Source organism: Sceloporus undulatus, chromosome 4, assembly GCF_019175285.1.
Source record: "Sceloporus undulatus isolate JIND9_A2432 ecotype Alabama chromosome 4, SceUnd_v1.1, whole genome shotgun sequence".
Taxonomy (NCBI): Eukaryota; Metazoa; Chordata; class Lepidosauria; order Squamata; family Phrynosomatidae; genus Sceloporus; species Sceloporus undulatus.
This window is the reverse complement of record NC_056525.1, coordinates 100,999,832-101,012,571: the sequence shown is the minus strand read 5'-3', so window position 1 is coordinate 101,012,571 and position 12,740 is coordinate 100,999,832. Positions and strand designations below refer to the sequence as shown.

The 12,740-nt window shown below is 40.4% G+C and overlaps 2 protein-coding genes across 2 annotated transcripts in view; one reads left to right on the top strand and one right to left on the bottom strand.

Annotated features, from left to right (window-relative positions):
• The first annotated feature begins 631 nt into the window (after positions 1–631).
• GNG5 (G protein subunit gamma 5) lies at positions 632–4,708 on the top strand. The gene is made up of 3 exons (XM_042465031.1): positions 632–920; positions 2,236–2,390; positions 4,474–4,708. The coding sequence occupies exons 1-2, from the start codon at positions 846–848 to the stop codon at positions 2,359–2,361; spliced, it is 201 nt and encodes a 66-aa protein (XP_042320965.1). The 5' UTR covers positions 632–845; the 3' UTR covers positions 2,362–2,390; positions 4,474–4,708.
• The window catches only part of RPF1 (ribosome production factor 1 homolog), a 38,730-nt gene continuing 30,462 nt past the window's right edge, over positions 4,473–12,740 (bottom strand). Inside the window, exons 3-10 of the mRNA XM_042464325.1 lie at positions 11,947–12,084; positions 10,472–10,552; positions 9,805–9,900; positions 8,068–8,221; positions 7,768–7,850; positions 7,500–7,681; positions 7,289–7,415; positions 4,473–6,160 (exon numbers count right to left, since the gene is read on the bottom strand). Of these exons, the coding sequence (XP_042320259.1) occupies positions 6,119–6,160; positions 7,289–7,415; positions 7,500–7,681; positions 7,768–7,850; positions 8,068–8,221; positions 9,805–9,900; positions 10,472–10,552; positions 11,947–12,084 (903 nt within the window). The 3' untranslated portion in view covers positions 4,473–6,118. The remainder of the gene's footprint in view (positions 6,161–7,288; positions 7,416–7,499; positions 7,682–7,767; positions 7,851–8,067; positions 8,222–9,804; positions 9,901–10,471; positions 10,553–11,946; positions 12,085–12,740) is intronic.

Genomic DNA, 12,740 nt, shown 5'->3' with positions numbered 1-12,740 from the left:
AGAAACCTTCTTGACTTTCCCATTTTCTGTAAGGGACAGCATTTTACTATGCTGTTGTATTTAATGGGACTTGAGCATCCAGGGATTTTGTTATCCACAGGGGATCCTGGAAGCGAACCCCAGCAGATAATGAGGGCCCAATGTAAATAATAATAATAATAATTCTCATAAATATCACATTACGCTGTTTATTTATTTATTTTTTAGGTGCTTATACCCTGCCCTTCAGCCCTAAGGCTATCAGAGCAGCTTACTATTATTGTTTTTAATTAGATGGTTCCTTGACCTCAGGTTTTGTTGTTATTATAAATAATAATATATATAATAAATATAATTACATTGTTGTGTTAATTATAAAAGATTATTGTTATAAAACATCTATTAATATTGCATATATTATAGTGATGCTATATCATATTATGTGTGTGTGTGTATATATATATAAACAATAGTGTAATGTGATTATGGGAAACCCTGGCTTTTGGAGTTGCTTATACGTATATATAATCAACAACAACAACAAGAACAGCGTAACGTGACTTTTTTGATGGGCCCCCCTGACTTGGCTTTGCTTCCCCTTCCTTTTAGGGAAGGAGAGAGAGAGAGAGAGAGGCCCAGAGGCGCCCTCCTCCAGCCAGTGAGCTGTGGGCGAGTCTTGGGGCTCTCTTCCTTCCTTCCTTCTTCCCAGTCTCTGTGGGCGGGAAGAGTTTGCGAAGGGCCGGAAACAACTTGGGCAGAAACTTGACGAAGAGGAGGCGGAGGAGAGGAGCCGTTGTCTGTCTTGCCGAGGGCCCCCAGCCAAAGGCGACCCAGGCTCCATATATCGCGCGAGGCAGCAAGGAGCCATGTCCTCCAACGTGGCAGCCATGAAGAAAGTGGTGCAGCAGCTGCGCCTCGAGGCCAGCGTCAGCCGCGTGAAGGTGAAGAAGGGGAGGAAGGAAGGGAAGGCCTCCCTCGAAAGACGCCATTGCCGCGCCCTCCTCCTCCTCCTCCTCCTCCTCCTCCTCCTCTCTGTAATCATTTGGGGAAACCGTTACTTCTGACTCTGAGCCTGAAGAGGAGGAGGAGGAGGAGGAGGCTGCCTGAGAGTGGGGCCTCTGAGCATGTGCAGAGCGCCTTCCTTTTATTGTTGTTGCTTCGCTGCCTCTTCAGAGGCTATGCAAAAGGATCTTCTTGTAGCACCTTTGAGACTCACTGAAAGAGAGAAGTCAGTGGCATGTTGATGTCAAAGTGCACCTGAGGAAGTGGACTCTGCAAGAAGCTCCTCTCTCATCCAGGGCTACAAGGTCCCTTCGCATACTCATCTATTCCAGACAATAACAGGGCTAGTAGGCCTTTGGGTCTCACAGACTCATAGGTCCAAACAAAAGCACACGGCAGAAATAATAACCCACTTTGAGAACGGTTTAACAACTGCCCTGGCTCAGTGCTAGCGAAGCCTGGGGACTAGTTTGTTGTGGCACCAGAGCCATCCATCTGACAGAGAGAGAAATCTAAATGTCTCAAAAAACTACTTCCCAGAGCTCCCTGGCACTGAGCCAGGGCAGGTATTAAAGCGGTCTCAAAGTGGGTTATTTCTCCAGTGCGTTGTGGACCATTCTTTTCTCCAGTGAAGTCAACTGGAAGATGGTTAACAGCAACAAAGACCCAGGTCTACCTTCTGCCCATTCAGATCTATGCAACCCTGTTCAGGGCGCATGCTAACTTTGAGGGCAGCTGCTTGTTGATGTGCAATTTGGTAACTCCTTTTCAAGACTGTTTAATTTATTGATATGTTAGTTAAAGTCAATCTATTTTAACAATCCTTTTGTACTTTATCAAAGACTGTTATGGAAGCTCTGCTCCTCAGGGCAGTGGTTTGTCCTTTAAAAGGAGTTTACAATGTTCAGAGGAAAAGGCATACAGTTCCAGAAAACAAAATGTATTTTTACATCCAGAGGACATTTGCATTGCCGTGTTACCAAAAGAGCTTTCTGTTTCACATTTCAGTTGGGAAGGAGATTCATAATAACAGTTGTGGAGATATGTTTGAAGCGACATTAATATTGGGTTAGCTCAAAGATGTGGGAATTATTGGGTGAAGGGCACAGAATAGTATTTTACTATACCCCCAAATCTGATTGCATACAACGCTGGGGGTGTTGAATCTACCTTGTTTTCTAACTGGCTTAATTGTTTTACCACCCAGATAAGTAGTATATGACCATTATAGAAAGATGATTTCTTTGTTTGCAGGTTTCACAAGCTGCAGCTGATTTAAAGCAGTTTTGTCTACAGAATGCGCATCACGATCCTTTATTAACAGGAGTATCGTCAAGTACAAATCCATTTAGACCACAGAAAGTCTGTTCGTTTCTCTGACTTGGTGAAATACATGGGATCTTTTCTTGGTAAGTCTTCATAATCTTACTACTTTAGCTTCTCTAAGTATAGCAGGAAGACTTCTTATCCTCCACAGTGTTATGTATTAAAAATATTTATATCCCATCATATAGCCAAGGTTCAGAAGGCAATGTACAATAAAATTTAAAGGCTAAAGGTATTTTAAACCAATTAATAGTTCAATGAAAATTCCATTAAATCAGATCTTAGGTGGGATACAGACCACCCAAAAAGGGCAGTCTCCCACCGCCCTGGTTTGCTCCGTGAGGGAGCTGCAGCGGACAAACCGTGCGGCTGTGTCGCGGAACAAAAAGAACAATGGCACACTTGTGGCGTCAGAAAGGCTCTGGGACATCGCGTCAAAATGGTGGCGTTTGTGTGTACAGGGCGCCGCCATTTTGACGCCCCCGTCACATGCTAGGGGTGAGGTCAATGTGGACGGTGCGCCCTCGGCCAACCCCTAGCACGTGTCAGGGGCGCCCTATCGGGAGTTATGTACAGTGCCTTAGACTACCTTCTGGAAAGCATCTCACAATGCTCAGTAGACCCTACCCAAATAGGTGGGCATTTTATATAAAACCAAGTTTTGCCTATAGAGTGAGTATGGTGTAGTTGCTTGAGTATTGGACTAGGACTCTCAAGACCAGGATTTGAATCCCTGCCAGGCCCACTAAGTAGCCTTGCACGTTACACATTATCAGCCTTAGAGGAAGGCAAAATTAAACCCCATCTAAAACAAGTCTTGCCAGAAAACACCATGATACGGTGACTGCAAGTTGGGAAAATGACTTGAAGGCACACAACAAAATTTCAGCTATTGCTGGTCAAAGACAGGATGGGTAGCTGTTGAATGCTAGCGGGCACATTAGCCACACAGGAGACTTTGCCCCCAAATGCCCTCTAGGAGGCATGTGGGGCATTTCATTATCCTTTTAGGTCCAGGTGTGTGTGCACACCTTCAAGGACCCTATGACAACCCCATGTATCTCAGGGTTTTCTTAGGCAAGGAATACTGATATAGGCCACAGTATCTGGTGTTTGTTGGCAGTCTCCTATCCAAATAATAACCAGGGCTTGATTCTGTTTAGCTTCCAAGTTAGATAGGGTCTGGTGTCTTTATGATATTAGGACCAGGAGACACCTTACATTATAACGAAGTGATCAGGAAGTCTGTTTTGTTTGGAAAGGCCTCTCCTAGATGTAAAATGTCACCAGTGAGGGCATTTTTGCAGAAAAAAATGGAAGCACCAAGGAGGGCAGGTGCAGTTTGCACGTGGCTCACCCCAGGTCTATGAGAAGCTGCTTTATTCAGAAAAGTAGCCAATATTAAACTATTTAATCTCTTGTAACTCTAAACAATTATAAGTTCATTTGTGGCAGATACTGACCTGCACTCATTTTTTTACTGACTAGCTATATAGTGGTAGTGTGTGGATAAAGACATCTTCCAAGATCCCGCATTTATACTTATCATACATACTACATGTACCTTACAATCTTTGGATAAACCCATCCAGTATGTTGTCTTAGGCCCAAAGCAAAGATGGGACAAATAGAGTGGCTTCTGGCCGCTTTGTGGGTGTAGTGTTCAGATGATGCACAACCTCAAAACAGCTAGAAGCCAAGGCCGCGCCAAACAGGCCTAAATAGGATCTAGATCGACCCTGGATGGCGTGACATGCGACTGCAGTAGTGGCCCACCTCAGGAGCAGGCTGGCTGGCTGGTTACTGTGGTCCCTGCCCAATTGGGGCCGAAGCGGCCTCTGGCCATTCCTTCATGTCCATCTGCTTCCCCCCTTAGCTAGCCAAGTAGAGATGAAGGGTAGTTGATCCATTCTATATGAACCCAAAGAGAGCTCAACTGGCAAATTTAATTTGGACATTAAGAAACTTTCACAGTTAATGAAGAGGGAGAGATCCCTTTCTTCAGTGTATTCAATATTTTTGTGGTATTTGGTCCTCTATATCACCAACTGTTGTAAGATTCATCATGTCAGGTGTGAGTCCCACCAACCATTCTCAGCAAATGACATGCTTACCTTGCGAATGTCATACTTAACTTCAGCAAGGTTGCTTTCTTTTGTTTTTCAGATTTTCTAACTTTCCCTAACTGTTGATACATACGACGGATGTGAAAGCAAAGCGGCTTGGAACCTGTACAGAAACTTTGCATTATTGTGCCAACTTAGACCTAGTATAATACTGCTACTGTTGTCAGATTTCTTACAATCTACCTCTCTAAACAAACTGTATGCTAACTGCAATAATTTCTGTATCATGAGGGAATCAATTTTATATTCAAGCAATAAAGAGTTGCCTTAATTACTTTCGATGTTAATGTGAAGTTTTACAAGGTAGATAAAGAATGCTTGTGTTTTCACAATGCACATTTTCTTCATGCCTTTTTTACTTGTTCAAGGAAGTAAAATGCTGTAACATAGCTTACTCAGCTGGTTGCACCAACAGCTTTAAGATTCTGAATACAAAATAGTATTTACAGCCAGACACCAAATATATTATAACCACTATAAAACTTTTTGCAATTTCAGATAATTGCATACTGTCTTGAAACGGGCAGTATTTCCTCTCAAAACATGCTAAGGCATTAATTTCTTGTTCTCTTTCATTAGTAAACTGGCGCCAAATCCCATTCTTAAATATACCCTACCAACCACTACAGTACTTATACACCTAGAATCCCATGAAGTTTATTTAGTGGATGTTCCAGACAATTTGAGAAAGCTAAGCCAGCATGCCGTTGTGGTTTGAGTGTTGGACTACAACTGAGGAGACCAGGGTTCAATTCCCCACTCAGCCATGAAACCCACTGGGCATGTCACATGCTCTTAGCCTCAAAGGAAGGCAATAGCCAAAGTCCTTTGAACAAATCTTGCCAAGAAAACCCTATCTAATACAGGGCATTGATTCACTTTGTGTTATAGATGTAAGCCTTGGGCTCATGGATGTCCTGTGCATCCATGCAAGGAGACCAGAAGCATTTGTTCTCATTTTCACCTAATTGCAGCTCGTTATATACAAACGGAAAACTTAATGTTAACTATTGTTTCAAGCTGGCTTATTTAGACAAACTAACCATTTCCTTCAGTTTTGACAATGTCAAAGTGCACAGATGAAAAAGGAAGCAAATGCATAAGCACAATGTTTATGCATGTAACGGTTAACAATGCTTTAACAATGCATGTGAAATGGTCGCTGTGAAACACTATTGAGCTTTTCTGCATTACGGTCCTAATTGCTACCAGTGAAACTGAGAATTACAAGATTTAAAAATTGCATAAATGTTTACTTTTTACAACCAATTTTGAGAAGCAACTCACAGCTTGTGGCCACTTTAGATGTATAGCAGGGTTGTAGTTGTAAAATAGTCTACTTCCAATGAGAAATCACTCCAGCAACTGTTACATGATTATGAAACAGCACTTTTTAAAAAGGTAACATCTTCACAAGTGAACAACAGATAGAATTTCTTGCCACAGTAACATGAAATGTTCTACTCTTTGTAAATAAATAGAAGTACAATTGGGAAGTTATTCAAGGCACTTTAGATGACATACATCAGTCTAACTGTTCATCTGTAAGTCTGTTAGAAAAAACGTTTCATTGTGGAATTCTCCCCTTTGGACAAGGAGTAGCCATAATGCAATGATATCCCAACTCCTGTGCTCTTGTTAACTCAGCAGGAAAAGAAAAAAAACTCTGCTTTCTTAGTTTGCTCTTATAGGTGGAATTTTCTTCTACTTGTGTCCATTTCACGACGCTGAAAGATAAAGGGAGCATTTAATAGAATTTGCTTATGAAATGAACACATTAGTAAAGTGAAAGTATCTGGATCAGGAGAGTAACTTAGAAATACCTGTACAGTATTAAAACATTTATTTGCATTAGGCCCTAATGGGATTGTCCAAAATAAATATCCATGCAGTCTCCTGAAGAACTGAGAAGCAGGAATCGACTTATGATCTTTTCTAGATAATCAGTAGTCAGCCTAACCTGGACTGATTATAAAATGACTTCCTAGCTCTGTTTCCAAAAGTTTAGTCATACCACAGTAATTTTAAACTGGCCTTTAGGTTATCGTATAATTTGGTCCTTTGTTCCTGTTGCTTAAAAATAATCTAGAAAGAACTTCAAGTACTACTATAAGCAGCAAATCCATTCACCACCATTATGGCAATTAATCATGCCTTCCAGTGACAGCATAGACCATCCCCACCTCAACAAGGAGTTGTTTTATTTTATAAAGTAGCCACGCTTTGTTAAGGTGGGCAATCGTACTATAGTATAAATTATTTGCATAAAGGACAAGGACATGCAAGCGGAGGAAGAGGGAAAAATAATTGTCCCAATCCCCATCAAAGATTCATCAGAAGCCAAGATGTCCCAGCCTATATCTACACAGGATGGATGGATGGCGGCGAAACTTGTCTGGTATTGTACTTCATTTTACATTAGCTTTAGTGTTTCAGAAGATTCTAGTATTCTCTAGTATAGCTTTATCTTGTTTTAACATATTTCAAGATTATTTTTGTACTCAAAACGAATACGAAAATAGTATAATGACAAATATTACAATAGGTATGGGGAACCAGTGGTCCTCTGTATGTTGAGACTCAAATTCACTTCCGCCCTGCCAACACTGACAATGAACTGGGATAACTGGAGTTGCAGTCAAACAACATCTGGAGGGCAACAGGTTCCACAGCTAAATTAAATGGTAGGTAAAAGTGGATGCTGCAGAACAGTTTGTAAGGAATTCTATTAATACATATTGAATAAATGTCTGCTTGTAAGTAGTCTACCAATTATACAGCAAGTAAACACCATCTAGACTTAATATCCCTTACATAGAATTAGGCAGTGCTGAGAGACTGCTAAAATACAATACCTTGTGAATCCATTCATATTCTCCAAACTTGGAATCAAAAGTTCCTTTCTGAAGAGACCTTAATTTCAGGGTAAAACGTGGTCCCAGTTCTTGAATTGCCACTCTTTTCTCATTTTTGAAGATATACCTTTAAAAGGTAGTGGGCAATATTAGCAAAGTGGTCATACAAAATCATTTCTCACACTTGTGGCTGCAGTTTTTGAACACTCACCTATGAAATCTGAAAAAGATGTAGTCACGCTGATTGTGAAATGTAGCCACTTGTCTACCAATGAACTGAGGATCATGAGGGAAAAGAGATGCAAACATGCGACCAATGGAATGGCCTAACCGTGTTGTAAAGTTGTTCAGAATTATTTCAGGCTGATGTTCTGTGGGAGCTTTCCCTTTTCGCTGGAATAAATGACACAAAACATTGCAATGACTGTTATAACAAGCATAGTTATAAATCAGGATTGACCTCACTAAAATAAACTCACCTTAATTTGCTTACGTAGTCGAACACTACTCATCCTAAAATGAGCAGTTGGCCCTTCAGGCAAGTGACTTAACACAAGTCCATCTATTTCAGCAGTTAAGACTGACAACAAGATGTTTACCAGAGAAACAATGAAAAATAAAACTTGTAGAAACTTAGGATGAATTTTCATAGACCATTTCACTATGCATCTAAAGCACAACTAGAAATATTAATATTTATGTCCTGGAATAACTTTAATTCTCCAAATACTACCATCTGATTTTTACAATATATGAAGTATCTAATTTGCCAAGGATACTTGGTATTTTGCGATCTTCATTGATCACAATCACATCTGTGAAGTCTCTTGAGATACACTGTGGAATAATTCTTTTTAGAGCCAGCCCTCTTCGATAATAAACATGTGAATTTGGAATACATGTTGACAATTGTTCACAGAACCTCACAGTCCTCTGAAAAAAAGAGTTAATGCAAAAAAAGGTGTAATTATTCAAACATAAACCAACATGAGTTCAATAAACACATTAGTGTATCATCAGTTCTCAGGCCATATGGACATTTCTATATATCACATATTTTAAACATAATTGAAGAAACTTTTGGGAGCCAAACTGATTCTAATCAAGCAGACTGATTATACTAGCAGTGACAGGACCCCACACCCAAGTAGGTGAATCCATCCCACTTCTGGCAAGTGGTGTCCAGCGTGATTTCCTAACACACATACACACAGTATTCAGCCTTTTTAAAAGTCTAAAGACCGAAACAGAAGGCCATAAAGGGACATCTCTATGCTGCCCCTCTGAGCGCTAGGTCAGGGCCACAACAATGGCACTCTGTGGCCCTGATCTGGTGGCAAAATGCTGCTCCTTGGGGCGGAGGAAAGGTGCTGTCTTATGCTGCGGCGGCAGCTTTTCTGTGGCACAGCTCATGTAAACACCGCACTGCAGAAATGCCATGACGCTGCCTAGTGTGTGGTTAGCGGGGTGCTGTGACAGCAGCTTGGGGGCGGCATTGGGGTATGCACTATGTGTATGCCACATCCCCCCAAAGTTGGCGTTTTTTGCTGGTCTGTTTTGCTCCCAAGAGTGTCTTATGAGATTTTTTAAGTCTAAATACAAAAGGGAATTTTTCAGAGAAGAATCAAAGCCCTTCCCCTCAGTATCAGCACTAACAGTTGCCCATGCTGCAATGAGATGTCAAAAGTCCTCCATGGACACCAATGAAGACTTTTAAAATATTCTAGTGCACTATAGGAGAGAGGAGCAAGAATCCTTTCTTGTCAACACAAAAGTTGGAAGGCCAGGTCAGGACCTCCTGAAAAGTCATTATGTTTGAAAGTACAGGATCTCCTGAAAAGAGGCCTTTTGTTGGGGGGGGGGGGGGAGGAATTACTCTGATTTCAACAGCACATGAAATTTTTTACAGCTGAAACACACAGGTTCAACCCTGGCAATTAAAGCCAGATAAACCAAAATTTCATCTCTGCACCAGTGACTTGACTTGCTAAGTTCAGACAGATGCAAAAATAACAGGAATAAAAGCAAGTATCATTTTGTTGATGCTGGATTTACTACTGATTCTCATTACTGCCACAGAGCTTATAGATATCTTATTCCAATTTCCATGTTTCAGACATGTCAAATAAAGAATTTGTACAAAAGGAAAAAATGATTAAAGTTTTATTTACTGGGTTTAGTAAAGAAAAGTTATTGCTTTGCTGGGTTTATAAAAGAAAGTACAAGCTACTATGTTTTTCGTTACTGATCTATTTCTGTGCATGTCTGAACATGTTTGAGCATAATGCACTAATAGTGCAGAAATTTAAACATAAATTTAAAGCAACAATCACTGCTTGTTGTTGGTCTATTATGTTTAAAAGTATACCATTATTTTAAAAGGGATCTCATCCAAATTTATTTTGAAAAGTTGTGAAGTCAAGAGCCAATAAACACTCCAGGGTTATGCTCTCCACATTATGCACAATCATGATGAAATAAGCATGTCACTGTTCTATTTTAAAATATGTTCTTACTCCACGAGGTCTGTCAGATGTTGTAATAAGAATCTTTGGGACTGTCTGCCGGTTGAAGTAGGGTGCAAATTCATCTGTAGCTTCATCCAAAGTAACCTGGAAGGATACAGTGAGGAGCATTATAAGAAGCCATACTTAAGTATCATATGTTCTTACAAAATCAAGATCTGAGCTTAGGGGAAGCAAAGTCCCACCAGTTCTATGCTAGCTCTTTCACGATTTATTTATACACAAAGAGGCTAATGACAGCTTAAAGACGAGAATGTTTGAGTTAACATAAGCTTTTACGGATTGCAGTCCTCTTAAATAAACTCAGAACACTTCACTGGTTTTGCTAAATCAGACAAAGAAGGCTTCCTTCCAGAAATTCTTACATACAATGTTTGTATATGACTCAACAAAAGGTTGCCTGGACACAAACTGTAGCTATTAGACAGCATGCACCAGGTACTTGGAAACAAGACTGTAAAACCCACCACCTTAAGAACTGAAGTAGTACTTGTTTCTGTGATACGAAAACAAGAAGAGAATAGATGTTTTATCCAAATTACTGCCCTAGAGTTATTTATAAAACAGAATTGTGCACATAACTAGATGGACATAAAACTATCAAAATGGAAAGTTTTTGGCATGAATTTCCCTTAAAATGTTCTTCGAAAAGAACTACCTCTTCATCGTTTGGATCAACTGTGGTTTCATCATACACACGCTGGTTTTCAATTGTCTTTGGTATTGGCTTTGGTGGTGCCTGTGGAAAATAAAAAGGTTAATGCATTAAAGTAAACATATAATCAACATTTGCTACAAATTACTATGTCTGATAAGTGATTTCATTAGCAGTAAAATCAAATAAACTATTGAACTCCTACTAAGCACATCTTATTTCAAGTGCTTCAGATAAGCAGAGTTCTACTACAGTACAATGTGTAGTACTGGAAACACAAAATATTGGGATCCATTCAGACTTACAATCTATCCACATGGCAGAAATAAAGCAGTTTGACGTCAATTTAACTGTCATAGCTCCATCTTAGGGTGCTCTGGGATTTATAGTTTGGTGAGGTATTTCACCTGGTCTGTCAGTGCTCTGGTGCCTGACCAAACTACAAATCCCAGGGTTCTGTAGGATAGAGTCATGGCAATTGAAGTGGCATCAAACTGCTTTGTTTCTGAACTGTGGATACATATGGTTAAAGTGCACCCATTCTGAAATAAATGAGACTGCAAAGGTACAGTTAAAATAGGGCCTACTGTTTCCAGTGAGTACACTCTAAGCATAAGTTTGGTTCCAGTCCATGCGGTCATAATTAAAGTAATAATTTTACATACCTACTGAATTTTGAGGAATTCATCTAAGTAGACCTCATGGCACTATGTGAAGTTATCAGAATTTTTAATTATTAAACTGTAGTAATTCTTCCTACAAATTCTGTAAACAAAAAGCTGTGGATACTTAAAAAAAAATGTCCCAACAGCAACTTAAGCTCATCAGCACTACGAAATGCCTTAAAAAAGCAAAGAAGAATAAGCCACAATATTTATAGATAGTATTTTTACTTCTTAAAAGCCCTTCACCTACAATTCAATACTGGTGCTTGGCAACAGCACTTGGGAGCCTCAGGCAGAACCAAAGGGGCGAGTGACCCTGGAAAATGCTGTAGACGAAGCCAATGGGGATTTTACACATAAAAATGTTTGGTAAGGGAGGAGGGAACCAAGGCTACAAGTTTCAGGTTCCCCTTGAGCAACACTTGTGTCTGGGAGTCCTGTCCCACCCCTTGAAAACCACTGCTACTGTTTTAATCCCCTCTCCTTATTGTAGGATAAGTTAGTAGTAGTCAATTGAATAAAATTATTTAATTAGTTTCATAATAGAGATCAAACCTGAATGAAACATCTTCCAGATCAGAATTACTATACATCAGTACGCTGTTGAAATACTACAAATTACATTTATATACTGTCACTGGATATAACATGATGTGTATCAAAAGAAGTGCTGTTTGCACGAAAGCCATGCCTATATTTCCTTAGTGAGAAGGTCACTACCTTCTTCTTCTGCTGTACACCTGTAACAAAAACTAGATGTAAAGTTGTAAACCTGGTAATACTATTTTTATGACCCATTAATTCTCCTTTTACCTTATCTCCAAGAGCTTCTCGCTCCTTTTTCCTCTTTTTCTTAATGGCTAGTTTTTCCTGGAGTAGGGAAGAAAGGAGGACAAAAACATGTGACGGTAAGTAAGGGTACCATATAAAAACAACAAGAGACACGCTATTCTATGCGTTAGAACATATGCAGCGCATCAATACACAGCCACAAACCAGACAAATGGGAACAACCCATTGTTCAAGGTTTTAGAAGACACACTGAAACCGCCTGCTAAGTTTGTAATGGTCAGTATAGCTTGATGGGGATCTGAGTCAAGACCTCTCCCATTTCCTGGCGTCTTTACTTGAGCCCCATCTCCATTTCCACATACAACAGCCATTGAAAAAGAGATTCCACCTAAAGATTAGGAAGCAAGGGCCGTTTGAGAGAGGGACACGCTCACTCTGGCCATCTGTCAGGGGGCTTTGATTGAGAGTTCCTGCATGGCAGAAGGGCCCTCGGATTGTCTTCCAACTCTATTATAGCATTATTATCATCCCTCTTTGCTACAGTCTGCTATCACTATGAGTTTGTGTGCCTTGAAGTCGCCCGCTGACTTATGGCGACCCCATTAATTTCATAGGGTTTCCTTGGCTCCGCTCCGGGCCCCACAACAAACTCTGACTCCCAGAATGCCATAGTTTTAGACCCAGGCAAAGAGTTAAAGTGGTGCCGAAACGGGTTATTTCTCCAGTCTGGATGCATGCAGCCAAAGACTGCATTAGCGACGCCCATTACGTGAACAGGAAAAGCAAAGCCGCCTCGTCCCTTGAGGGCAGGGCAG

Excerpts from the sequence above, each read along its gene's own strand:
- GNG5 (XM_042465031.1), top strand. The coding sequence starts at position 846 with ATGTCCTCCAACGTGGCAGCCATGAAGAAAGTGGTGCAGCAGCTGCGC. Across the intron at positions 921-2,235 it reads CCAGCGTCAGCCGCGTGAAG|GTTTCACAAGCTGCAGCTGA; the intron begins GTGAAGAAGGGG and ends CTTTGTTTGCAG.